At 50.2% G+C, this 25528-nt stretch overlaps 1 protein-coding gene and 2 non-coding genes across 3 annotated transcripts in view; 2 read left to right on the top strand and 1 right to left on the bottom strand.

Annotated features, from left to right (window-relative positions):
- Positions 1–24371, top strand: part of MARCHF10 (membrane associated ring-CH-type finger 10) — a 98241-nt gene extending 73870 nt beyond the window's left edge. Inside the window, exons 7-11 of the mRNA XM_069541684.1 lie at positions 3532–3698; positions 6314–6423; positions 14072–14185; positions 20761–20803; positions 23935–24371. Coding sequence (XP_069397785.1) covers positions 3532–3698; positions 6314–6423; positions 14072–14185; positions 20761–20803; positions 23935–23996 — 496 coding nt within the window. The 3' untranslated portion in view covers positions 23997–24371. The remainder of the gene's footprint in view (positions 1–3531; positions 3699–6313; positions 6424–14071; positions 14186–20760; positions 20804–23934) is intronic.
- On the bottom strand, positions 5264–5336 carry TRNAW-CCA (transfer RNA tryptophan (anticodon CCA)). Its single transcript has one exon. It is a non-coding gene; the product is annotated as a tRNA-Trp (tRNA).
- On the top strand, positions 5557–5630 carry TRNAG-CCC (transfer RNA glycine (anticodon CCC)). The gene has a single exon. It is a non-coding gene; the product is annotated as a tRNA-Gly (tRNA).
- Positions 24372–25528: the final 1157 nt, after the last annotated feature.

Here is a 25528-nt window from a genome sequence, read left to right as displayed (position 1 = left end):
TCTTGTGTGTTAGTATGGCTCACTGGGCCATTAACTTATTAGTATTCATTTGCAAGTGAGAAAATTCCATGGCAGTGAATTTGAATGCAAAAAGGAGGAAAAGATAAGACTTAAGACTTAGAATGCACACACACTCCTATAGCTATTCTCCAACTGCAGGGATGAAGTTAACTTCCTTGTTAGTGGCACTTTTTTTTTTTTCATATCAAACTACCAAAAGACTGACTCAGGGTAAAGGTCCAAAAGGTCTCAGCACCAATCCATCCTCACCTACCCCAAAACACATTTTTAAACCCACTTGTCAGGGGTCTGGATTTCCATCATCCCAAAGCAATGCCTTTGGGTGAAAAATGACTTCTGTTAAAAATGCATCTACATCCAGCTGTAGTAATGCATTAAACAGCTATTATTTGTGTACTGTGTTTATCAGATACTCTCTTTTTCTGTATATAATAAACCTTATGCCATTCTAATTATTTGAAAAACATTCATTTTGGAAAATATTAAAAATACAAACTTAAAAGAAAAAATCACCAATAACCCTATAATCCAGAGAAAAGCATTGTGCAAAACTTTGTTTCCAGTCTTTGGTCTTTTCATATATGCCTTATTTTAAGCTTTCAAGCCCGTTTCTCAATGCCACTTACACTCTTTAAACTTTTCCCTTGACTAGTTAGAAACATACAAATAAGTATATAACATTTGCACACATCTAGAGAATTAGAACAAAACCTAGGCATCTGTATGACTACCTTCCAGCAGACAGAAACTCACTGGAGCTTGTGAGCCCCTCACCCAGCCTACCTCCTCATGTCCTCCCTTCATCTCCTCCCTCCTAACACCCCATATGTGTGTGTGTGTGTGTGTGTGTGTGTGTGTGTGTTAGGTGCTCAGTCAAATCTGACTGTTTGCCCCTAGAAACCATTCTTGCATTGAATTTATAATTCCTTTGCTTTTTATGTTGTTGCTATTGGAAGTTTTTTGCCTTATGGCTTCACCATATGAGTATATGCACTCCTAAACAACACACTGTGTATATTTTTGAATTCTGTAGAAATGTTACTATTATTTTTGAACTCCAGAGAAATGGAACAGCCGTTCTTCTGTGACTTGCTTTTCCCACTTATATCATTAGGCAGATGCATCCTGGTTGATATTTTCGGGCTTTAATGCATTTGCTTTCACCACTGCAGACTTCTTCGTCCTAGAAATATACCACAAGTCAATGGACGTTTGCGTCCTCTACTGTTCTCTGTACACGGGGCTGCACGATCAGTCTTGTAAATGTCGCCTGGCATACATGTGAAGGGTCTTCCGGGATATCTGTGTAACAGTGGGCTTGCTGGGCTGGTGAGTAGCACAGCTTCCACTGTGCAAGTTAACGTACTGTCTCAACGATGTGTACAATGATGTGTACGATGTGTACTGTCTCAGTGATAGTTACACTTAGCACAGTGCGTGCTGAGTTGCTTCAGTTGTGTCTGACTCTTTGCAACTCCATGGACTGAAGCCTGCCAGGCTCCTCTGTCCATGGGATTCTCCAGACAATAATACTGGAGTGGCTTGCCATTTCTTCCTCCAGGAGGGGATCTTCCCCACCAGGGATTGAACCTGTGCCCCCTGCAAGATGAGTCAACTCCTGGACCACCAGGGAAGTCCCTCTTGACTCTTTTAAATGTTAAACAGCCATTTGCTTCTTTAATAAAATGCTTACCTATGTCTTCTGCCCATTTTTCTTTTAGAATATTTTTCTTTTATGTTAAGAATCCTTTATATATATATAAAGAACCCGTTATATATTCTGGCAACTAATCTGATCCTTTGACAGTTATATTTTCAACATATCTTTTCTCAATTTGTATTGAGAGTTGGTATCTCCTCTTTCTTGATGTTTTCTTAAGGAAAATGAATTCTTAGTTTTAATGCAGTCAATTGTATCCATCTTCTGTTTGGACTGTGATTTGTATCTTGCTATCTTAATTAAGAAATGCTTTGTAACCTGGGGTCATTGCAACATTCTTCCTCCTCTTTTCCAAAATCTCTACAGTTTTGCTTTGCATACTTAGGACTTAACGTGAAATGAATTTTGGACTTCAGTGTGACATTTAATGTGTGGTGTGAGGTATGCATTTTGAATACCCAGGATCTTCCCCCTGCAGAGCCCCATCTGTCATATGACATAAGTGTGTAAGTTTGTCTCAGGGCTCCCCGTTCTGTCCTATTGCCCTTTTTGTTTTTCCCTGAAGAACATCATCTCAATAACTGCAGCTTTATCAATTTATCAGAGCAAAGCCTCCCTCTCCATTTTGTTCCATAAGAATCTTTCACTATACAAACATTTAAGCATCAGCTTGTTGGGATTGTCATTGGAATTGCACTGAATCTATAGATTATCTGGGGGAGTCTTTTTTTGATAAACATGGCATCTTTCTTCTTTTGTTGGTGAATATCATGAGAAAGTGTAATTCTGTTCCTTTTCATTGAACTTCCCTTTCTTGGGGAGAAAACTCTCTTAAGAAACTGAGCGTACTCTCCTATATCCAGAGCAATGGCTATTTCTTCCTCTCTGTTGATTTTAGTCTCCAGCCAATTTTCCTTTCCTTGACTGGACAGTCCCCAGGCCCATGAAGATTCTAAAGCACAAAAAAATAGCCTTAGGCTTCTCAAAAGGCTCCCTACAGAAATATCTACCAGCCATTCCTGATTTACTGTTTATGAGATACAAATATGTTTGCTTACACTTTCATTAATTCCATCTTCATCACATACCAGCAGCTTATATTCTGGAATGTCGGCCTAATTCACTGGCAAGGGTACTGGTGAGCTCAGGTCCAAGTTCCCTGGTTCATCATTCATCCCAACCAGCATCTACTGAGTGGTCTGCACCTGCCACTGCTCGACAGGCTCCAGAAGCACCTTATCACCATCACCTGCACCCAGGCTGCCCTACCGCCCTTGTAAGCAGGTAGCAGTTGTCAGATTATCCTCATGGCTTTACACTTGAGGAAACAGAGACCTGGGAAGCTTAAGCAGCATGTCATCAAACTCAAGGAAGCCTCAAACCCAGGCCTACTGACCACAAATCCCCCCACGCTCACCTCCCCCCGACACTCACTAACACATCGCACCAGCTAAACCCCACAGTGGCGGAGGTGTGGAGAGGGGCTCCTAGCCTCTGGCTCAGTTTCCCTCTGGAGTCCTTTCCCAATCTCTAGCTGTATGATAGGAGCGCTGGGTTCTCCTGGTGAGCTCTCACCCATTGGTAACTGCAAAGAAGCCTGACAAGAATCCATGCACTTATTATCAGTAACCATGCGGCAGGGTCGCAGGGAGCAGTGGGTGAGCCCCAGGAAGGCACAGCTGTGGAGATCGTGCTCCCTCCACCTTCCTCCCTCCAGGCTCCCTCCACCTCCCCCACCCCCTCTCCCCCGGCCCCAAGGGCGCTCTGGGAACTAGCATTTGTGGGAACTGGTATTTGTGGAAACTGCTGACGTGCAGACTCCTGGTGACGAGTGCTTGTTTTCCTTTTAGTCTCCTGGAGGAGGATTCCGAGGAGGAGGGGGACTCGTGTCGCATCTGTCAGATAGCCGGGGGTTCCCCCACCAACCCTCTCCTGGAGCCGTGCGGCTGTGTGGGAAGCCTGCGGTTTGTTCATCAGGAGTGCCTGAAAAAATGGCTGAAAGTGAAAATAACATCAGGTAGGTGGGGAAGGCGGAAGGACATACGTGCCACGATATGTAATTAACACGAGGCACCGCCGTGTGGGACCCACGAGCCCCGACAACAGGGAAAAGCGGGGCACTGGCCCAGGGCTCCTGCTGGCAGGCCCATGACAGACAGGATCAGGACTAACGCTGCTTTCAAATTATGGGAGAGAAATGAGTTAGTTTTGGTTTGTTTGTTTTTTTTTTTTTCCAAGGCTTAGGGATGAATCCTGGAATGTGCTATTAAATTTGACTCCTGCTTGAGGCCTGAGCAGAGATGCTAGGATTACGTCTTAGGAAGGAGGGAACTACCAACAGGCCCATGGCTGGACCTCAGCAAGCCCCCCGGCAGTCAGGACAGCTGGTAGACCCTCAGCAAGACCTGCTGCTTTTCACTTGTGAGAGAGGGTGGGAGGTGTGGAGAGATTTGACACCCAGAAACTGAGCTGAGCTGCCTTTCTGGAACAGGGGAAGGAAAAGCACACCAGTCTAATTTTTCTAGCCCCACATTAGATAAAGAGATTCCCATTGTGCTTGTATTGGCAGCTCTGTCTTTAACAGAGCTTGTAACTGGGTGTGAAGTCCCCGTTCTCAAAGCCCTGGGGAGGTTATAACCTAAATATAGCCACGTCACTAGGTCGGCTGTAGTTTTCTTGGCAGAGAACAAGAGGTTTGTTTAAAATATTTATGAACAAGAGCAACTTGAACAAAAAAAATAAATAAATAAAGGGGGATGCCAATGCAAAGAAGAGTTTACTTTGAAAAGACCTGCTATGTCTTTCAGAGTCCCCATCTCTGCAAACTATTTACCCTAGAGCCAGAGGCTGTTTCTCTCCTCCATGCTGTCCTCCTTGGTTGTCATTGTGCTAGACGACGCAGGAGACCTAGAACTTGACCCTGTCCCCATGGGTTGTGGCCAGGCCCCCTCACCAAGCACAGCACACCATTTAATCAGGGAATGAACACTCGGGATGAACCAGTTAACTCTTCTCTCCCCAAGGCCCTTTCTCCATATCTGCAGGAGAATAGTAGCGACCGCAGCCCGAGTTGCTTATATGCATCTTTGCACAGTGAGCAGGGAACCTAGCCCTTCAGAGAGCAAAGAACAAGTGGATCTCAGCAGCTAATGACCCTGCCGTGCGATGCTTTATCTTGCTAGAAATTTGGGCCAATTAAACATCTAGAACAGAAAAAATTACTCATGAGATGTGTGATGAAAGTGCTGCTAAATGCTTGTAAATGCCAATTCTGGCCTGGGTGTGCTAGGCAGGATTAGACTGGAGGACACATGGGATGATCCATAGCCTTAAGTATTACAGAATGTTGCTAAAAAAATAAAATCAAGTCATCAAAATGCAGATGAGGGATCAGTGTTCATCCTTGTCTTTTGAAAGTCTCTATTATTTACTACCTCTTTGTATTCCCACTGGGGAAAAGTAGAACTGGGTTGTAAAACTGTACAAACCCTATCTTTACCAAATAAATTCAAGTAACTGATTAGTCTTCTGTATTCTTTTTTTTGTTTTTCTGGCCGTGCCTGGTGGCTTGTGGGACCTTAATTTCCCAACCAGGGATCAAACCTGGGCCCTCTGCATTGGAAGCATAGAGTCCTAACCACTGGACCACCAGGGAATTCCCAGTCCTCTGTTTTCTAAAGCATAAAACAAACACCGGTACATCATTAACCAAAATGCAGCACCTACACCAGGGGAAAGGACAGATGGCATCCCATTTGCTTAGACATAACCACCGTAGATCTGCACCTTCCACTTTGCACTGAGGAATAGGATAAAGGGGGGAAAATGTGCTGATCTAGAATTCACATTAAAAAAGAAAACTAAACAGGAGGACTTCCCTGGTGGTCCAGTGGCTAAGACTCTGTACTCCCAATGCAAGGGGGCCCAGGTTCAATCCCTGGTCAGGGAAGTAGATCCCATGCGCCACAACTAAGACCTGGCACAGTCAGATAAATAAATATATTAAAAAACAAAACAAAAAATCAACAACAACAAACCAGGAACAAAGGAAGCCTTCTCCTGTTTCTTTTCCCAAATGAGGCTGAGCTCAGGCTCAAGTGTTTGACCCAGATATTGCTATACCACAGCCCACACATGGGCCTGGGGTCCCTCACTTTTCTCAATTGGGGAGTTACATGGGCAGAAGTAAAGGCAGATTTTTAAGCCATAGATTGAGGATAGTTTCTGCCATCAGTTTGGTCCTTACTAATTTATTTGCTTGGACTTGTGTTAGATCTACCAGGAAAAACATCAATAACATAGACCCAATGTTCACTCTTCTGGCAAACACTTGTGTTACAGACTCTCAGCCTCCATGTAGTAATTCCAATTTTATGAACCTCTGTGTTTATATTTAAACAGAGAGCAAGACCTGTTATTTAAAAGTCACGGGAATTTCACTCATGGGAAGCTTGCATAATAATGAAAACAATGACAAAGGAAATTTCAGCTCTCAGGTTCAAGGTCATTTTCTACAGAAGATGACCCACTATAAAAAGGCCACCAAAACTCAGAATTCCTAACACATACAAATTCGCTCTCAAAATGTCAACACCAGAAGGGTTACATGTAACAAAACTCTTTTATTTTAAGGAGCGGATCTTGGTGCTGTAAAGACCTGTGAGATGTGTAAGCAAAGCCTACTGGTCGACCTGGGTGATTTCAATGTGACTGAGTTCTACCAGAAGCACCAGCAGTCCCGGGTAAGAGAGCCTCCTACCCATGCTGGGTCCACATGGCAGAGGTATACGGCAGGAAGGAACTCTGTCTCTGATACCAGGAATAATAGTGGAGGTGGGGTGCAGAGGTCTTGTGCAAGACTCCCAATTCAGCTCGCTTCTCTGAGAAAGTCTGTTCCCAAATTGGACCACTGGAGGATTAGAAGACTTGGTCCCACTGCTGAGGTCCCACTACTGTCAGGGGCAAAGTAGGAAGCTGCAGTAGCTGACTAGACACACAGAAATAGGAAAAGTCTGGCAAGCTCCACACCCAAATTTGCTGAAACAATTGAAGTTGAATACCCACAAGAGAAAAAAAATCAGGGTCTTGGAGAAATAGTCCCCAGTTTATATATCAAGTAATCTTGGAGGAGGGGTAATGAGGAACAGCTTTGCTCAGGGTTTACAAACTGTAAATACCGTTTACCGTTTACCTGTTTATTCTGGGCTTTTTTTTTTTTTTTTTGGCTGCACCCAACCAGGGATTGAACCTGTGTCCTCGGCAGTGAAAGCAATTAGTTCTAAGCACTGGACAACCAGGGAATTTCCCTATTGTGTGTTAAAAAAAAAAAAAAAATCCCGTGAATTAACTCTCCTGAGCCATTGGATTGCAATTCTCGTACTGTGAGAGAGGTAACTTTAGGTGGGAAGGTGATTTATGCCCGGAATAATAGTTCATTGCCCATGTCTCAGGCAAACACTTCTGTTTAGAGCTATGCTGCCCAACATGGAAGCCACAAGACACAGCTAGCTCACAAACAAGTGGTTACTTCCAGTCCAGGTGTGTGGTGTTACACACCAAATTTCAAAGGCTCAGTCCAAAACTAAGAGTGAAAATCCCATGGATGGAGAAGCCTGGTAGACTATAGTCCGTGGGATCACAAAGAGTTGGACATGACTGAGCAGCTTCACTTTCACTTAAAAAAAAAAATCACATAAATAACTTTATATTATAGTTTAAAATAAATAGTTGGTTGCTCATTTGTGTCTGACTCTTTGCAACACCATAGACTGTAGCCTGCCAGGTTCCTCTGTCCATAGGATTCTCCAGGCCAGAATGCTAGAATGGGTTGCCCTTCTCTTCCCCAGGGGATCTTCCCGACCCAGGGATCAAACGCAAATCTCCCGCATTGCAGGCAGATTCTTTACTGGCTGAGCCACCAGGGAAGCCCATATTACAGCATCAATGATATTTAAAACATATCAGATCAAATAAAATACATTATTAGAATTATTAATAATTTCACCAGTTTCTTTCTATACTTCTGTTTTGTGGCTCCTAGAAATTCTCAGGCTACGAGTGTTGTTTGCATTGGTGGCTCACATTGTATTTCTATTGGGTAGTGCTGATCTGGATGATGCCTGGCAACCAATAAGCAGTCAACAGATATTTATCTCAAATGAAAATAGCCCATCGTTACCATTATAATTCAAGACTGACCTCCCTCATCACGCAATTAGGAAAAAAATGATTAATAACCACAACTGTAAAGGACATAATGTAAAAACCATAAAATCACTGTTAGCAGCTGAAATGTCACTCTTCAGAGGAGTCACTTTGGCTTTCGGATCTCTGGCCTGTCAACGTGTACGTGCCAAGTCGCTTCAGTTGGGTCTGATTCTCTCAGACCCTATGGACCATAGCCCACCAGGCTCCTCTGTCCATAGGATTCTCCAGGCAGGAACACTGGAGCGGGTTGCCATGCCCTCCTCCAGATCTTCCCGACCCAGGAATTGAACCTGATAACCTGCGTCTCCTGTGTCTCCTGAACTGCAGGTAGATTCTTGACTGCTGAGCCACCAGGGAAGCCCGAGTCTATATCCAGACCTTTTTTGTGCAAAAAGCACAACAGAGTCAAAATGGGTCCCCTGAGTTTGGGCAGTCCTACAGTCACCTTTTTAAATCCTGGCTTATGGCTCCAGGAGGGAGTCACCACCAGGCTGTGAGTAGGGGAAAGCTGCCACGGGCACCCCACTGCCCCGCAGAGAGGGAACCGTGGGATAACTACCCCAGCCTCTCTCCTCCTGCCCTCTGGGCTTCTCCCAGGGCCTCCCATTGGCTGAACACAATGGGGAGCCAGAGGACAAGGGGGCCAAGTAAACGCAATCCACAGAGATCAGCCTTTCGGCCGCAGAGCAGGTGAAAAAAGGAGCTGAGGGGAAGATGGCAAATACCCAGCACACTAATTACACGACATGGAAGCAGAAAAGAGTTGAAATTAGTTTCGAGGAGAGCTTGACAGGCCATCAAAGCCTTTTGAAAATGCCCTTCATTATAATCACAGGGAGAAACTAGATTGACAGACCCACCCTGGTGGGAGAACAAAGATCCCAAGAACCAACATGCAATATTTATCTGCGGATGGAAAGCAGCTGAGGGCTCACACTTTTACGGCAGTTCCGACTGTTCCGATGGCTGGTGGTGAATTTAATAGCGTCTGTTTGCTAACAGTCTGAGTTAAACTGGAGGCACTACGAAAGTGTAACTTCCATAAGTTCAGAAGCTCTCCCTGGATGAAGATGGGAGTAACTGTCGTTTAGCATAAAGATAGTGAGGAGGGACTTCCCTGGTGGTCATAGCTAAGACTTGGTGCTCTCAATACAGGGAATCCCAGCTTCAGTTCCTGGTTAGGGAACTAGATCTCACATGCTTCAGTGAAGATCAGAGATCCCGTGTGCCCCCACTAAGACCCAGCACAGCCAAGAGAAGACCAGAGAGGAAAAAGAGTGAGCCCTCCACACACAGGCTTTTGAGGACAAAGCCCTCTAAGATACCTCACTTGGCATCTGACCACAGATGGACTTGCCCAGTAGGTGCCCAGCCAGCACTGTCAGTATTCTCTGAGGGGCTTGGATTAGTGTGTGTTTCCCTGGTTTCGTTCAATGCACCTGAGTAGAGCCAGCAGGAATGCTAGCCATGACCTCTAACAGGGCACTGAAATCTGATTTTCCCTCCTTTTTTTGGACATTGGGTGGTCGCCATAGGGTCACGGCTTGTTACCAGGCTCCAGGTGGCTAGATTAGGAACTCCTATAGGCTGTCTGGGGAGTGGCCTCATGAAGCTAAAGCAGCTGGAGGGGGTAGAGGGGAGACCAGGACCTGAACTAAACACCTTGGGCTGTGGGCATCAGGCAGTCCATTGATTGGCCTGCCAGGGTTGGCATCAACTTGCTCCCGCCCTTACTCAAAAATGCCTGGCAATTAAGCCCAGCAGGCATTCCACACCCACTGCCCACCTCCCTGCAGTGTTGCCCGTGAAGCAACTCCACATCATCGTGTGTGTATCTGTGCATGTGCACGCTCTTGAATCTGGAGGTGGGACTCACAATTGATTGATGGGTTGGTTGATTGGGTTTCTGAGCGGAAGGAAGAGCTCCTGGATGGCAACAGGTAGAGCTCCAAGGAACAGCCCAGGTTCCAAAATGGACCATGAGAAAAGACGTTTAAGAAAAGCCGAGGTCAGAGATTGTACACTCAAATGCCATAGAGACCAGGCAGGTTAACAGCTGCTCAGAATCTCCCAAGTGGCATCCACTGGGAACAGTGGCTACTATGGCAAGGCAGGGAATACTGCCTCCAGCGGAAGGTGGTCACATCCTTCCTTCTTTCCTACCCTCCTTCCTTTCAACCAGAGCACCTCCACAGGCCAGATTCTGCTTACTGGCTACCAACTGTTGATCCTTAGCTGAGAGCAGGGGCTCTCAAAGATGGGTGGTTGCCAAACCACGGCCCACAGCATCATCTGGGAATTTGTTAGAAATGCACGTTCTTGGGCCCCATCCAGACCTACTGAATCAGCATTTGGGAAAAGGGGGTATCCAGGAACTGCATTTAAAAGGCCCTTTCAGTAATTCTGACATGTGTTAAAGTTGGGACCACAAGAGTCAAAAGTCATCACTAACCCAAAATTATACACTTTTCCCCTCATTCTCTGATCCATGCAGGTATTTATTGAGCAATCATATTCCAGGCATGGGCCGGGCACTAGGAGCAAAGGGGCAGGCAAGGCATATGTGGTGCTTGCCCCGAATCCCAGCTTTAGTGCTTGTCTCTTGCAGGATGTTTTCTGTTTTGCGAAATACCATGTCCACTTGTATTAGCTCATTTTGTCATCACACATTGAGGAAACGAGGCAGAGCAGAGGCTACAATTCTCCTCACTGATAAATGGAGTCCCCTTCTCCATGCACAGTTAAAAGTCTTTGCCCAATGTCACAGGGCATGGTGGTCCCAGGATGCCCATTCTGAGGTCCCAGGCTCCCTGTGTGATGAAGAAGTGCCCCTGCCATCCTGGCCCCTGCCACACAGGAGGGGCTCAGGGGGCCTGTGGCTGTCATTGCTTGGAAGCACAGGCCTGACCGTGCTCCCTCTCGGCCGTGGACAGATGTCCCTGGACACACGTAGCCACCTAATCCCCCTCACACCTGGGAGCATCCTTGGCGCATATTTGAAGACTTGCTAGAACTCTTAGCCAGGCTCTTTCTTCGAGCAGATTACATTGAGAATTTCCATCCATAACAACTCTCTCTGCCGAAATGAATTTGAACAAAATAAAAGGGCAGGAGAAAAGGAAGAAAAACATCTGGTAGGTGGGCGGAGTGCCCCCCTGAGCTCCTGCCCACTGCTTCACGTGCCTTCCCACCCCCATCTCTGCTGTTGCACGTGGGCAGCAAAGTGTGATGCACATGGGCCAAGGAGGGTCAGGTCAGGAGCAACTCCAATAAATAATGCTCCAAAAATTAGCTCATCCTGCCCTTACCAACCAAACACAACGGATGGAACTCTCTGATAACAAATGCCTCCCACTTGTGGCTTAGGGTAAAAAGGATGACTCCAAGCTGACTATGAAATGTCTTCGCCAATTGGCCCACCCGGCTCCTTTTGTCCAGCATCACAGGCTCTGCAAAGGGCACACATAAAGGAGCTGGGCCAGCGAGATTTATGGCACCGAGTGACAGGTTCCCTCCCACAGACCAGAGAAGAGACACAATCTGCTGGAAGTGACTTTTCAAATGATCTGCAGAAAACATTAGTGGATATTTTCCCATCTGCATGCCTCCGGGTCTTATGGAGTCATAAAAAGTAAATGATTTCCCTGCACGCTTTGACAAACCTGATAGTTCCAAGCCATTTTCTAGCTGATTGATTTGCCATTATGCATCGGAGTGTCTGGGAGCAGAAAGGCTTCCTGGTGAAGCACTCACTCAGGAGAGAGCCATCGACAGCTCATGGGAGGCCCCCCACTTGGAAAAGTCAACGAGGGACAAGGCTTGGTCTGTGTGGTAGGTAGTCCGGGAAGGCTTCCCAGAGGTGGTGGCTCCTGAGACAGATGGCAAAGGAAGCACTGACTCCTGGGGACGGTGGCAGGAGGCCTTTAACACAGAAAAAAGAGAAACGAGCCATCTCTCTGCCTGTTCTAGGCCAAGGTCAGAAGAGAAAGTCTAAAAATAGGCTAACCGCTAAGGACTGTTGGCTGGAGTCTTTGAAGGCAGGTCTGTAGGGCAGGAGGGGGCTCAAGCAGTGACCTTGAGGCCAGTGGTCACCAAGATTCAGAGCTGGCCCCGATGCAGAAGGGAAGAGCACAAGGGTCTTTGCTTAGCTTGAGCACCTTTTCTGGCAGCCGATCCATCCTGGAAGGGGTGTTCTCTGTGCTGGCTTCCTGCGCTGCCCTCCAGGGGATGGGAACAGGACACCGGGCCTGCGAAGCCCCTCGGGCCCCTGGGGGAAAGGAAGGAGGAGGCACTGAGATGCTACTGTGTCAAGGCCGAGCCTTAGTTCTCCTGAGAAAGCAGTCACGGTTTCGACCTTTCCCAAGGGTGATGTCAAGGGCCGTGCCCTCTGCCGGGGCTTCCAGTCCCCTGGGGTTTCCTGAGCATCGTCTGGCCCATCCCTGATCCTCCCACCCTGGAGATCTGACCCGAGGACAGATGGGGGAATAAAGCGGCAGACGGGGAGGAGTCATCACAAACTGATAATTTATTGAAGGTCGAGGCAGGTCCATGGGGCGAGGCTCTACAAGACAGACCGCCAAAGGAGCCGAGGACAGAGGCGCCACGGTCACTCAGATGGTCAGATCTTCCCTAGAGGAACCTCCCAGTGTGTTCAGCACCAGTGAGAAAAATACACTAGCACCCACCCGCCGAGAAAAAGCAAAGACGTTAGCCAGTGAACGACGCAGCATACACAGCAAAGACGAAGGCTTAGGACACAGGGAGGAATGCCTGAAGAAATGAGTTTCATCGGGAAGACTTCTGCAAGGAGGCGACCTTGAGATGGCTGTAAAGGAAGTCATGGACACAGCCTTGGAAAGGTGGAAAGTGGCAGAGGAGATTTCACAGCAGAGACACGAAGGGACTTCCCTGGTGGTGCAGAGGCTGAGTCCCCACGCTCCCAGTGCAGGGGGGTCCAGCCCCGATCCCTGCTAGGGAACTAGATCCCACCTCCTGCATGCTGCAGCTGAAGACCCCACATGCCCTAACTAAAGATCAAAGATTCTGAGTGCTGCAACTGAGACCCTGCACAGCTAAATAAAGATTTTCAAAAGAAACAGACGCACGAAAACAAGCCAACAGACCACGTGAGAAAGAGCATGCACAGAAGACTTGAGGTTCACGTGCCATCCGAGGCCCCACCGGACACATGCTCTCTGGGGTTTAGATGACAGTAGGGCAGCTGGGGAGGGTGGGGAGTCGGGGAACCCCTACGTGCGACCATCACTAAGCCCAGTTGTGAAGGGAGAAACTTAGAGAACTAAGGCCTGAGGCCCTTCCCTTGAGCAAATGAGGGATCTAGGAACAAAAAACATCCCCGCCATGGCACCTGTGTCCCAGATTCTCCAACAGACCCGTCTGCCTTCCTGAGTCACAGTCTCATCCTGTTGACTCCTCTTCTCAGTGGCCAGCAGCTGCACGTGTACATATAACATGACATCCAGTTGCCTCCATTCTGCCTAATATGGTCCCACCATACCATCTCCCCAGCCCATGACAAGACTTTAAAAAAATTCAAAACCAACACATTCCCCATATACTCCAGCTATACTCGTGAGTAGAGAATTTTGCCCAACAAACACTCTGCCCCCTCATGTGTGTGCTGCCATTCAGGGCCTTTGTCAGAGCCACCTACCAAAGTCCCTCCCACCCTTTTAGGACCATCAGAGACAGTGTCACCCAGGTCATATGCCTCCAGCCTCTTTCTTCCCATTCACGACTCCTTTGTGGCCCTTGACACATCCCACTGATATGGGAGCCGTCTTTGAATGAAGCACACTCTTTCCCACATCACAGAATGGGGTCCCAGCAGGGAGCTGAGACCTTTGGCTCTGTGTTCTCCTGACACTCAGCTCAAGGCCATGGCAGGTAACTACTCAGTGAGTGTCCACAGCCCAGGACCAGGCCAGGAGCTTCTTCAGGCATCCTCCATGAGGCAATCAAGGATTCCAGGATGGCTATCCTGCCTCCACCCCGGGTCCCTTTCTGCTCTGTACTCCGGTCCCCCTCCAGAGCAGGCCTTGTCTTGGGGCTTGGGCTCCGGTTCCTATTTCTTGTCCCCTCTTGGCCTAGTATCCTCCACCCTGTGATTGAGACCATGAATATTTTATAGATGAACTTAAAGGCTTTCTTGTTCACCTGTAGGTACAAAATGAGCTGATGAATTCAGGCTTGTATCTGGTGTTGCTGCTCCATCTCTATGAACAGAGGTTTGCAGAACTCATGAGACTCAACCACAACCGGGCCATGAGAGAGAGGGTGAGCGGGGCCCTGCCTGGACCGTCAGCAGCAGTGTCACTGACCTTGCTGTGTGCTTTAGTAGATGTGTGTCTGTGTTCAGCTGGTGGGATATGGCACTGTCATCACTGGCACCAAGACTAATGGCTGCCGGGTATAGGCACAGCGACCCTCTGGCTGAAAAGTGACAATCAAGTGTGAGTGTTAGTTGCTCAGTCGTGTCTGACTGTTTGCAACCCCAGGGACTGTAGCACACCAGGCTCCTCTGTCCATGGGATCCCCCAGGCAAAAATACCGGCATGAATAGCCATTCCCTCTTCCAAGGGATCTTCCTGACCCAGGGATCGAACCTGGGTCCCTTGCATTGCAGGCAGATTCTTTACTGTCTGAGCCACCAGGTCACATAATTGTTTCCTATTGAATATGAGTGGTAATTAAATGGTCATTAATGGTTATATAAGCAAGTGGGTCTCTAGAGATATTTGGCACCCAAAATAAGGCCAGCAAGGCTGCAGGGGCTAGGTGTGCATCACATGTGGATGTCTACTGCCCAAGCAAGGAGGGTCCATGAGAAACAGGAACCTTCCCTGCCCCCAGCCAAGGGAGCTGTTTATTTTGCTTTGGCTCCCAGGGTATGTTATCCCAGCATCTGTGTGTGTGTATATGCCAAGAAACAAAGGTGCTGATGGGGTCCCATCTGTCACTAGAGAAGTGACAGCATATTTACGAGGAATGATCATCTGCGGCTGCCCTTCCTTTAATAAAAGAACCAGGGCCATCTAGGAGACTGCGTGGTGTTGGGGGAGAAGCCTAGATCCACTACTCAGATCAAAATGCGGGAGAACAGGGCAACCTCTGAAATGTACACATACCTTTGGCCATTATCAAGTCAGAACCCTGAGCCCCAAGGGACTGTCCTCCTTGTTAAATGTCCCCCGGTGGCCGCGCCATGCAAGAGCACTGGCCGGACAGGGGCGCCTTCCTTACCTGAAGGCCATGCCGGGCACTGATATGCTTTTAGTGTTTGGGGTTCCCAGGACACCCCCTGAGGCTCAAAATTTGACCATCTGCTCACTTCAGAAGGTCACCACAGATTCAGAAGGGACTGAATTCATAGGTTTACAGAGTTCACGGGTTCAGAAGGGACATCCCCGGTGGTCCAGTGGTTAAGACTCCATGCTTCCAATGCAGGGGATACAGGTTTGATCCCTGGTCGAGGAACTAAGATCCCACATACAGTACCACATGGCAAAAACAAGAACAGTCACCCCTGGAAAGCAAACCAGTGTGGCCGTGGACAAGCCGCCAGTGGGACCCTGAGGCAGCTTTAGTGATGCTCTGCTACACGTCCCACGCACCTCTCTCTCTTCACCATCTTGGCTCTCCATGTCTTTCTGTCTCTACTTTTCTACCTCGAGTGGACAAGAGGCACCTGCCAGCACCAGTCACCGTCTGAAGGTGAAACCCAGTGACTCCAAGTGCTCCCTACACAGCCCCAGTCCCTGCGCCACTGGAGGCCGTGGCAATCCATTCGGAGCCACCCCTGCTAGAAATGGGCTTCCCTGGTGGCTCAGTGGCAGAGAATCCGCCTGCCGCTGCAGGAGACGTGGGTTTGATCCCTGGGTCGGAAAGATCCCCTAGGAGGAGGATATGGCAACCCACTCTAGTATTCTTGCCTGGGAAATCTCATGGACAGAGGAGCTTGGTGGGCTACAGTCCATGGGATTGCAGAGTCAGACATGACTGAGCATACACGCACGCCACTAAAAATGTTGGGTTCAGACCATTAATCATAAGAATTTGAGATCTGTCTCTATATCTTTCTGGCTTCCATTCTCCCCTTAGACCCTAAGTTCTCAATTAAGACAACAGGCTGGGTCTTCGCCAAGATATCTCCTCAGGCATCTCACCCTCTCTCTGACCCAGGCCTGTCCTTCCTTTCACTCTTCCGTAGTTTTAATGGTGACATAAATTCCTTAGAGAAATACATTTTTTTAAAAGTATAACAGGAAGCAGGAAATGATCCTTTGTTAACATTTCTGTAACCTTATTTTCACGATTCCACATCTTTTTTAATGAACTTTTTATTGCACATTGAACTTCAAAGCACCCAGGGTTCGATAAAGGTTACAGATGGCCACACCGTCAACAAACAAAGGCAAGAGACATTAGCCCCTGGGACTATAACACTGCACACGGGAAGGCAACAAACAACACAACCCACTGGATGAAAAACCCACGCCCTTAAAGCATTGACTCTAGAGAACATTCTGGTAAAACTATCCCAGAGAAGGAGCAGGTAACGTGGGGAGCAAGCCAGGAGCCAGCAGGGAAGGAAGCAGGAAGGACAGGGCATCACTTCTCTCATCACAAGCTTACTTGTAATTTGAGATTCCCCCGAAATATTGGGAGGGCCAATATTCCTTTCGAGTTTTTTGGTACCATCTTGCAGAAAGACCCGAACAAACTTTTTGGCCAGCCCCGTAGTTCTCACCCGTATAAACCACCAAGCAGTAACCAGTACTAAGAACCAGTTAAGAGGTACCCGAATGGAAGTAGGAAAACAGGTGTGTGAATGGGCTCAGTTTCTCGGGCCTGTCTGACTCTTTGTGACCCCACGGACTGTGGCCTGCCAGGCTCCTCTGTCCATGAGATTCTCCAGGCAAGAATACTGGAGTGGGTTGCCATAACAAATGGCTTTCGTCAAATTGATTCTCTTCTGGATTTGAATCTCAGTATTTTCTTGCAGAAGATTCTAAGGGTGACGTTTAGCAAGAGAGAGGCACTATGATGGGAAAGAATGCCTCCTTCCCTCTTCTTTACTGACAAGAACCTGAAAAGCCATTCACAACAGGCTCCTGGTTGTGTCTCAATAAGACACAGTGATGAAGGTCTGTCCATGGTGGTGATCACTCATTCACACCTGCATATCAGGTGCTGAGATGGGGACCTGGGAAAGTGGCTATCAGACACGATGTCCCTTTCTCTGAGGAGTTAATAATCAGGTGGGAAGGTGTGACTCATAGGGAAAACCAGAAAATAATCAAAAAGTAGCCCTTGATCCAGAGAAGGCAATGGCAACCCACTCCAGTACTCTTGCCTGGAAAATGCCATGGACGGAGGAGCCTGGTAGGCTGCAGTCCATGGGGTTGCGAAGAGTCGGACATGACTGAGCGACTTCACTTTCACTTTTCACTTTCCTGCATTGGAGAAGGAAATGGCAACCCACTCCACTGTTCTTGCCTGGAGAATCTGAGGGACGGCAGAGCCTGGTGGGCTGCTATCTATGGGGTCGCACTGAGTCGGACACAAGTGAAGTGACTTAGCAGCAGCAGCAGCCCTTGATCAAGAGAACTAACAGATCCAATGAATTCCCAGAGGCTGTGAAATAACCCAAGATCTTCCCTGACAGTGGCTTCCTGGGGTTTTCAGTGATCTTATAAACGAATAATTTGGCTCCCCAGTGAGGCTGTGAGCCTTTTTAAGGCAAAGTCAAACCTTCTACATTTATCCTTTTCCTGAAGCTGGACACACAATGATTCATGTCTGACTGCTGACCAAGTCCCAGACACTATGGATGCCAGGAGCACTGGTTACAAACTTGCTAAATTACTGCCAGAAAAGGATGTGGTCTGCTAAGGGTTGTAGGAATGGGTCAGGGGGAGGATATATGGTCATTGGCAAGTTGGAGCAAGGAACCCTTACCTCTTTTGTATACCGTGGTCCTCCAGTGCCTTGAAAATGCCTGGTACATACTACGCACTCAGTAACCTCCTGATGCTCAAGCAATGAAAAAGTGAACAATACTTGCTTCTTCAAGAGGCAAGTATTGAAAAAATTGGAGAAATGTGGAGAAAGTGATAATATAAATTTATGGAGAAAAAAGTATTCTAGGTAAAGGAACACTTTCAAGTTCAAGGTATATCTGAGTATTCAGAGGTTTTCTACATGTCTACCATGTGATAGGTCCTAAACTGTGTTCGCTCTGCTCAGTCACGTCCAACTCTTTGTGACCCTATGGACTGTAGACCCCCAGGCTCCTCTGTCCATGGGATTTTCCAGGCACGAATACTCGAGTGGGTTGCCATTTACTCCTCCAGGGGATCTTCCTGACTCAGGGGCTGAACCCATGTCTCCTACATTGCAGGTGGATTCTCTAACCACTGAGCCATTGGTGAAGCCCTTGGGTTCTAAACTAGATCCTGGGGAATATAAAGATGATCAAGACACACTTTGCTAAAAGGGATTCAGAGTCCAAAGAGACAGATGGGTAACAAAGAGTATCCAAAAAAAATAAAAAGTGCCTTGTGTTATTTCAGGAGATGGAGCTGGATGTGGAAGAAGGCAGAGTTAAAGGACAGGAAGGGGCCACTGTTCTTACCCACCCCCCACCCTTGCTTCTTCCATACCTTCTGCAGGACAGACCCTCCAGGCAGGAGGGACACAAGCCAACGTTTCAGAGGCCTTTGCTCTGAATCCAGTTAGCTTGTACTCTTTGCCATCCGTCTTCCCACTGCTTTGGGAGCCTGGTGGCAAAGCACTTCTTTATTGCTCCTGTCAACCAGTCAGCTGAGGAGGTGATGCTGGAGCTGAATCTTGGACCAGTGCTGGTGGGGAGGGAAGGGCATCCACACAGAAGGGAACACAAAGGCTCAGGAAGGAAAAGACTTGCGTGTCTGGGAAAGTCAAGGCACTGAGTGTGGCCAGAGCTGGCCGGAAGTAAGCAGGATGTGACAGGGTTGGGTGCAGCTCTGGGAGGCTATGGAAGGCTTTCTAGCCTGGGGTTGACAGGTCAGGAGAGCTCTGTTTCTGAGAGGGAGCGGGAGTGGCCATGTGGAGGTTGGGCTGAAGAGGGAAGAGCCCAGCTGGGCAGCTGCTGCACTGGGACAGGGTGAGGGGGCCCACGTGGGGAGCACTGGAGGTGGAGGGCCAGATTTAAGTGGGCACGGAGAGTGAGGTATGGGCTGAAGGGAGCAGTGACTGTTATGCTCTGCAAATGCCTAGCAGGAAACTGGCCTTTTCTCTCTCCAGCTGTTCACAATGAGAGCATCTCCAGAGAACATGGGGCCCCACCAGCCTCACCTGACCTGCTTGGCTCACCCTTTAATCTCATGGGGACATAGGACTGTTCTGCAGGGTGAAGCTAAAAGGACATGCCTTCCCTCCGCCTTCTCCCTTTCAGCGCCCATGTGGTGCACTCCAGTATTCAGGGACGGCACCCTCCGGGGTTCCCTAACCTGGGCTTCTTCCTGGGTGTGGGTTTTGTCTGTGCCACGCTCTTCATCCCCTCTCAGTGAAATGACCCTGGACCTGAAATTGCTCTCCCTGCCTGCCCATGGCAGCTTCCTTACACTTCTCAAGTGCCTCATTTGCCAAACTAGATGAAATAGAAAGAATCTGTGTGTGTGTGCATGCACTAAAAGGCAGAGCATAGGCGGGACCCCATGGCTTCCACGATGCCCTCCTGGCACAAGCACCCACCTGTCTTCTGCCTTAGGGGTGCTACTTTCACACTTCACCTGGAAGGGGAGGGGAGGGTGTTGAAGTCGCCCGGAAATCCCACTGGCCTATCCGTGGGTGAGGATCCATGGATCTTCCCTAGGCTCTCCGGAGCCATTCACACCATCTCTACAAAACCGAAAACCCTTGCCTCAGAAGACCAAACCAACCCAAAATTGTGCAAGGCCCAGGTTTGGTCAACTATTGGGAAAGCTTGCCTACTCACCAAGTTGGCGCCCCCTGGTGGCCATCATTAGATAGCCACCATCTCCGGGCGCAGAATCTAGAGGCAGGATGAGGTCGTCCTAGCAGCCTGGGGAACACGGAGGCCGTTGCTAGCATCGCCCGATGTATACTTTACCAGGTAACCAGGACTGCTCCTCTAGAAGAAATTCCAACCTTCTGCCCTTACCCCCGGCCTTCTGGGGAGAGGGACCCAGAGGCTACACTGGCCAGGCAGTTGCCCCAGTAACAGTGTCCAGCACCCCTTGTTTTGTCCCCCAGCCTGTCACAAAGGCCCTCCTCCCTCTGGGGGGGAAGGGCACAAGCCCCTCTGCCCCAGAGCCCACATCCTTGCAGCCTCGCACAATGGCTTCCCACGGAGTACACAGTGTTTCTCATTGTGGCATAAAATGCCATAAAGTCAGAACAAAGAGGGAGCCCAGAGCCTTGATGGGCCTGCTGCTTCCTGCCGGGTGGAGAATACAACCGATTGTTTAAAAGCCAGTGGTGAGGCAAGTGGCCAATTAGCACGGCTTTCACCCCCACTGCCTGGAAATGTGACTCTGGACCTTCAGGATGGGGTTCTGCTGCTCAGATCAATTGCTGAGAGGTCGCAGGTCTGTTCACACTGCCAAATTTAGACGCCCCAAACAGGCGAAGGTGACCTGCGCTATCGCTGACGCTGTCTTTAGGAGGCGCCTACGCCCCACAGGTGCTGAACATCAACACAGCCCTCGCACCTCCACGCCTCCTTCTCTGCCCCTTTAAGGTGATGTCAGGGATTCCTAGAATATTCCCGCGACTAGGGGATTAGACATCTGTTCACAATTGCTTTGGAAAAAACCGTTCATTTTTCATTGTCTTCTTTCCCATAGTTGTCAAGAAACTACCCACAACCCAGACCGGAAGAAAACGAAAGTAGGTGTGGGGATCAGTCCTGCCATGTTGAGGGTGTTTGGCAATTTGCTGTCTTTCTGTGGCTGTGTTGAACCTAATCCTATGGAAGGAAGTAACAACCACCCCCTGCCCCCAGAGGCAAAAAGAACCCCACAAAGCTGGGGAAACCCTAGCTGCAGCAGTCAGCAAGGCAGTCCAAGTGTGCTGGATGCAGAAGAGATGAGTTTGAACTCATGCTGAAAGCGAAAGCAAAGGCGGGCAAAGGGAGGATCAGTCTTCCTCAGGCATAGGATGACCCGCTGCAGGTTTCCTTCCTTTCCTTTTACTGGGATTCTCCAGCATCCAGCACTTAGAGGAGTCTCTTGGGATTTCTTCTAAACCCCGGAAGGGCGCCGTGTAGCCATTACATAAAGGGACCACCATCATTCACAAGTTAGTATTGGAGTTACTGGATTTTCTCACTCTTCGGCCCAAGCCAGTGGGCCTGCCGGATTCAGAAGTTGAACAAGGAAAACAAGTGTTGGGAAAGGGTCAAGGAGCCAGGCCAGCTGTCTCCAGAGCAGGCTTATTATCCCATAGAAAACCTGACTTAAGAAAGCGTGCTCAATTAAAGCAGGCAGGCTGGTGGTCAGATGTGGGAAGAACTATCCCATCAGCTGGGAGGATAAACGTTACAGTGAACTATGGAAGGAGGTGCCAGAAGTGACAGTTCCATCCCCAGAGGCTGTTCTGGAGAGAAATGTCACAACTGCCTGCCTTTAAAGGTTTAAAACAGCTATTTCCACTCAGGCTTTGCCGTCAGAATCACCCGGGGAACTTAGAAAAATATAGATTCCCGGGCCCCTCCCAGAGACACGGATTCAGGCTACTGGGGTGGGCGCCTGGTGACCCTGATACAGTCAGTGGTCATGGTAATGCTTTGGGGACCCACACCCTGCCCCCCGCAACTGACCCGCCCGCAGAGGCTGAACCAGCTCAAAGCTCCACAGGGTGGGGCCCAGATGACGACCCTAGAGCACCCAATCTATTATTCAGGGCACGCAGTCCCGAGAACCCAGCGGATCACTTTCAGAGTGGGGAGGGCTCTACCGGGCTCTCCCTTCACAAAAGGAACTCGCCGGGTCCCAGTCCCCGGGCGCCACCGCGGGGGTCCAGCCGAGCCGGGTGCGGGCCCAGAGCCCCTTCGCGCCCTCGCAAGGTCGCGGGGCCACTCGGCGGGCGGCCGGTCCCCGGCGTCGTCGCCCGGGCCGACCCCGAGCAGCTGCTCCCTCTCGGGCCGCCGGGAAGGGAGGGCAGGCAGGGAACGGTGAGGACTAGGAAAGACCTTTGTGTGCGGGCGCGCGCCCCGGCTCGGTCCAGAGAGGGCCCGCCGCGCGCCGGCCGGGAAGGCTCGGTGGCCCGAGGCTCCGGGCAGGGTCTCGGCGCCGCGCCCCGCCGCGCCCCTCCCGGCCCCCGCCCCGGAGGCGCCCGCGCTCTTCCCGGTTCGGTGAAACCTGCAGCGGCGGGCGCGCCCAGGCGCGTCTGGCTGGGCAGGGGCGACCCCTAGTGCCCAGCGGGGCCTGCTGCCGCCCTGCCGCGGGGGGCGGCCCGGAGCAGGATGGAGAGCTTCCCTCCACACCCCGGCTTGGGGATGCGGAAGGGGCACCGCGGCTCCAGGCCTGGGGCCCCCGGTTTGGGTGACATATCTAGAGGACGGGAGAAGAGCGCCCCCAGGGTGGTGCTTAAAAAGGCGCCTCCGCCGAGGGAACTCTGCCTCCTGTGTTGCACCGAGGCAGATGGTTCCCGCCCCCAGCCCCGCACCATGTCATAACCGCCTCTCTTCAGGAAGCTGGGACTAGCTCTAGGATCCACCCCCTCCCGGTAGAGTCCTAATGTGGGGGCCTCAGATTTCCCCCGCTGGAAACGGGTCCAGGCCCTCTCCGCCTGTCCCAGCCCTGCGCACACCCCAGGCGCCGGCCGGGGCAGCCCCGCGCAGAGGGACCGTCTTGGCTCGCTGCTCAGACGCCGCCGGGGCCTGGCTTCCCGCCCGAGCTCTGATCAGGACCAGAGCCAGGGCAGCCGAAGGCGGATCCACACGCCTGGCGCCCTTCCCCCTGGGGCCATGGCTTCCCTGGTCCCGGCAGTCTGGCGGGACTCACCTGGTTGGCAGCGCTCTGTGAAGATGGGTTGCCGCAGCTGAGTCACGGCTGTGACCCGCCGCCCTAGCCCCATGCAGGTAAACAGGGAGGGAAAAGGCAACTCATCAGGGCACAGCAGGTGACACAAAGATGCCAGCCTCTGTGGCTCATGCCAATCTTCCCGCTGGGCACCCTGTCCTGGGCTCCTGGGAACCGAGGCTGGACACAAAATGCCACAGGTGGCACCGAGGTAAGGGCTGCTGGGGAGAGGCCCTGGGTGGGTGTGCCTGGGTCTAACACATTGTCACACAGCCCCCCTCCCCCCCCCCCCCAGCTGCTTCTTGGCTGGCACGAATAATGGTCACCACAGTCAAGTTCAAGTCCAGGGAGGGGAATCATGCCTCCAGCAGCCTGGAGTGGGCAGGTGTGGACAGGAGCAGCCATGAAGGCCTTCAGCCTCGGCTGGGCCACAGCATCTGCCCCCTAACCCAAATGTACAAGTCAAGGCAACTAGATTGGGGGGAAAGAGGAAGGTGAGAGAAGGTGGGCAGCTCTTGGAGCTGCGGCTGCATTGTGGTGGAGGAAGAAGCTGAGAGTGTCCAGGTAGGGATAGAGGGAGGCGATTACTCTTGTTCCCTTGCCCTTCACCCGTCAGAATGTGCTTCCAAATAGGGAACGCTCACTCCAGCCAATGAGAAAAGAAATATTGAGAATAAGAATCTTTCTCAAGAATAAAGAAAGCACCCCACCTCAGCTCTTCCGCTCTGACTCCACTGCTTCTCACTACCTCTGTGCCCATCACATGACCCTCTGTGTCCAATTTGATCCCTGAAAGACTGCAGGGCCTCTGTTCCTCACACTGTTCCAGGCACTGTAGCACGTGGTGTGTGTGTGGTGTGTGTGTCTGTTGTGTGTTGTCTGTGTGTCTGGTCACTGGTGCTGGGGCAGGGGTTTGGGGGAGCCGGGCAGGAAGGGCAACGATGCCATCCTCCTCCACGACAGAGTCCGCAGCCTGAGCTTCCTCTTGCTTTCCAGGTTCCGAGCTGGGAGATGGGAGTGACGGCAGCATTTGTGAAGGCAACAGCCGAGTTGTCTAGCAAGGGAGCTGGCCCTGGAGCTGGCCGGGCAGAAGCCTCTCCTCCTGGCCGCCCTTCCTCTGTGCCCACAAGCCTCCCTTCCTCCTCCTTGCCACTGAAACCGAAACCGATGTTCCCAGTTCTCTTTCTCACCTTCTGCCACTCTTTTTGGGATCTGGCTCGAGCATCCACAGACAGCAACAGCAACCCGCTCAGTCCCAGACCTGGGCTTGCTGAGCCCCCGCCAGCTGCCCAGCTGCTGCCCCTCCACCCAGAAGTCCAAGGGGACCCATTGGCCCTAGTGGGCCCCATGGCCTGGGGTCCCTCTGCAGAGGGCGCCCCTTCAGGTCTCACTCCACCCTGAGTGGAATCAGTAAACTGACGTTATTCACGCAACTTTGTCTTGTACTCATTCCAGTCCCCTTGGACAAAGGCTCAGGGCCTGAAACTCTGAGGAGCACACCTCCCGCACACCCCGCCCCCGCCTCACCTCTCCCTGCCCCCACCATCACTGCCACGAGGGATGACACCGCCTGGGCCCGCACAGGCTGGCTGGCTGCCCCCGTATGTACCCACTTAGGAGGGTTTGGTACATTTCCTCCACACTTCTCTCCTAATTGCATCTTATCACCCAAAGACCAGATCAAGATTTAGGATGAAAAACAAGGCAGAGAATTTAGTAAGAAAAGAAGAGGTAGGTGTGTGTATATGAGAGAGAGACAAAGCCAAGTCAACAAATAAAGATGGAGGGAGTGAACTACTGATACCTGCAAAAACATTACAGCAAATGAAAGAAGCCAGTCACGGAAGACAACATACTGTACGATCCTGTTTACACGCAGTTTCTAGAAAGGCAAACCATAGGGACGGGGCAGTGCTTGCTGGGGGTTGGGGAGGGGAGTGGAGATGGACTGCACACGAACTTGAGGGGACTTTGTGGGGTGATGAGCGGCTTCTGAAAGCTGGTCTGTGGTTATGTTCACACAACTGGATGCATTTACTAAAGCTTATTGAACTGTGTGCTTAACATAGGCGAACTCTGTGGTATAATTGTAAAATATGCCTCAACAGACTTTCTAAACAATGGAAGAAGGGGCAGAGAAAGGGTGAGAGAGAGAAAAAGGTAAAAGAGGAAGAGGTGCTTCTCGAACCGCCTTTAAGACCTGCCCTCCTCAGAACAAGAGTGACCACTGAAGATGTTGCTGCCAAGGGGTCCCCAAAATAAGTTATAGCATCAGTGGGGTTTAGGAAAAGCTAGACGTCAAAATATTGTCTGATATGTTCCACAGTTAGGCCAAGTGACTCAAGGACTGCAAACAAGAAGGTTCCACCAGGCTGCCTAGATCCGAGAACCACAGAAGAACATCTTTAAATGTGCATAGTCCCTGGAAGAGCCACTCAGGTTGAAAATATCTCCATGCTGTACATTAAATTCCTATAACCTCAAGTTGTTCCACTCACCAGTGGAGCTCCAAGCCCTGATCATTCTATGAGAGAATGGGTCTTTGTTTTTCACTGAATTGTAAGGTCAACTGAAGATAAAGGATTTGTCC

Source organism: Ovis canadensis, chromosome 11 (assembly GCF_042477335.2).
Source record: "Ovis canadensis isolate MfBH-ARS-UI-01 breed Bighorn chromosome 11, ARS-UI_OviCan_v2, whole genome shotgun sequence".
Lineage (NCBI taxonomy): Eukaryota > Metazoa > Chordata > Mammalia > Artiodactyla > Bovidae > Ovis > Ovis canadensis.
The sequence above is the reverse complement of the archived record's forward strand: the minus strand, read 5'-3'. Positions and strand labels throughout refer to the sequence as shown.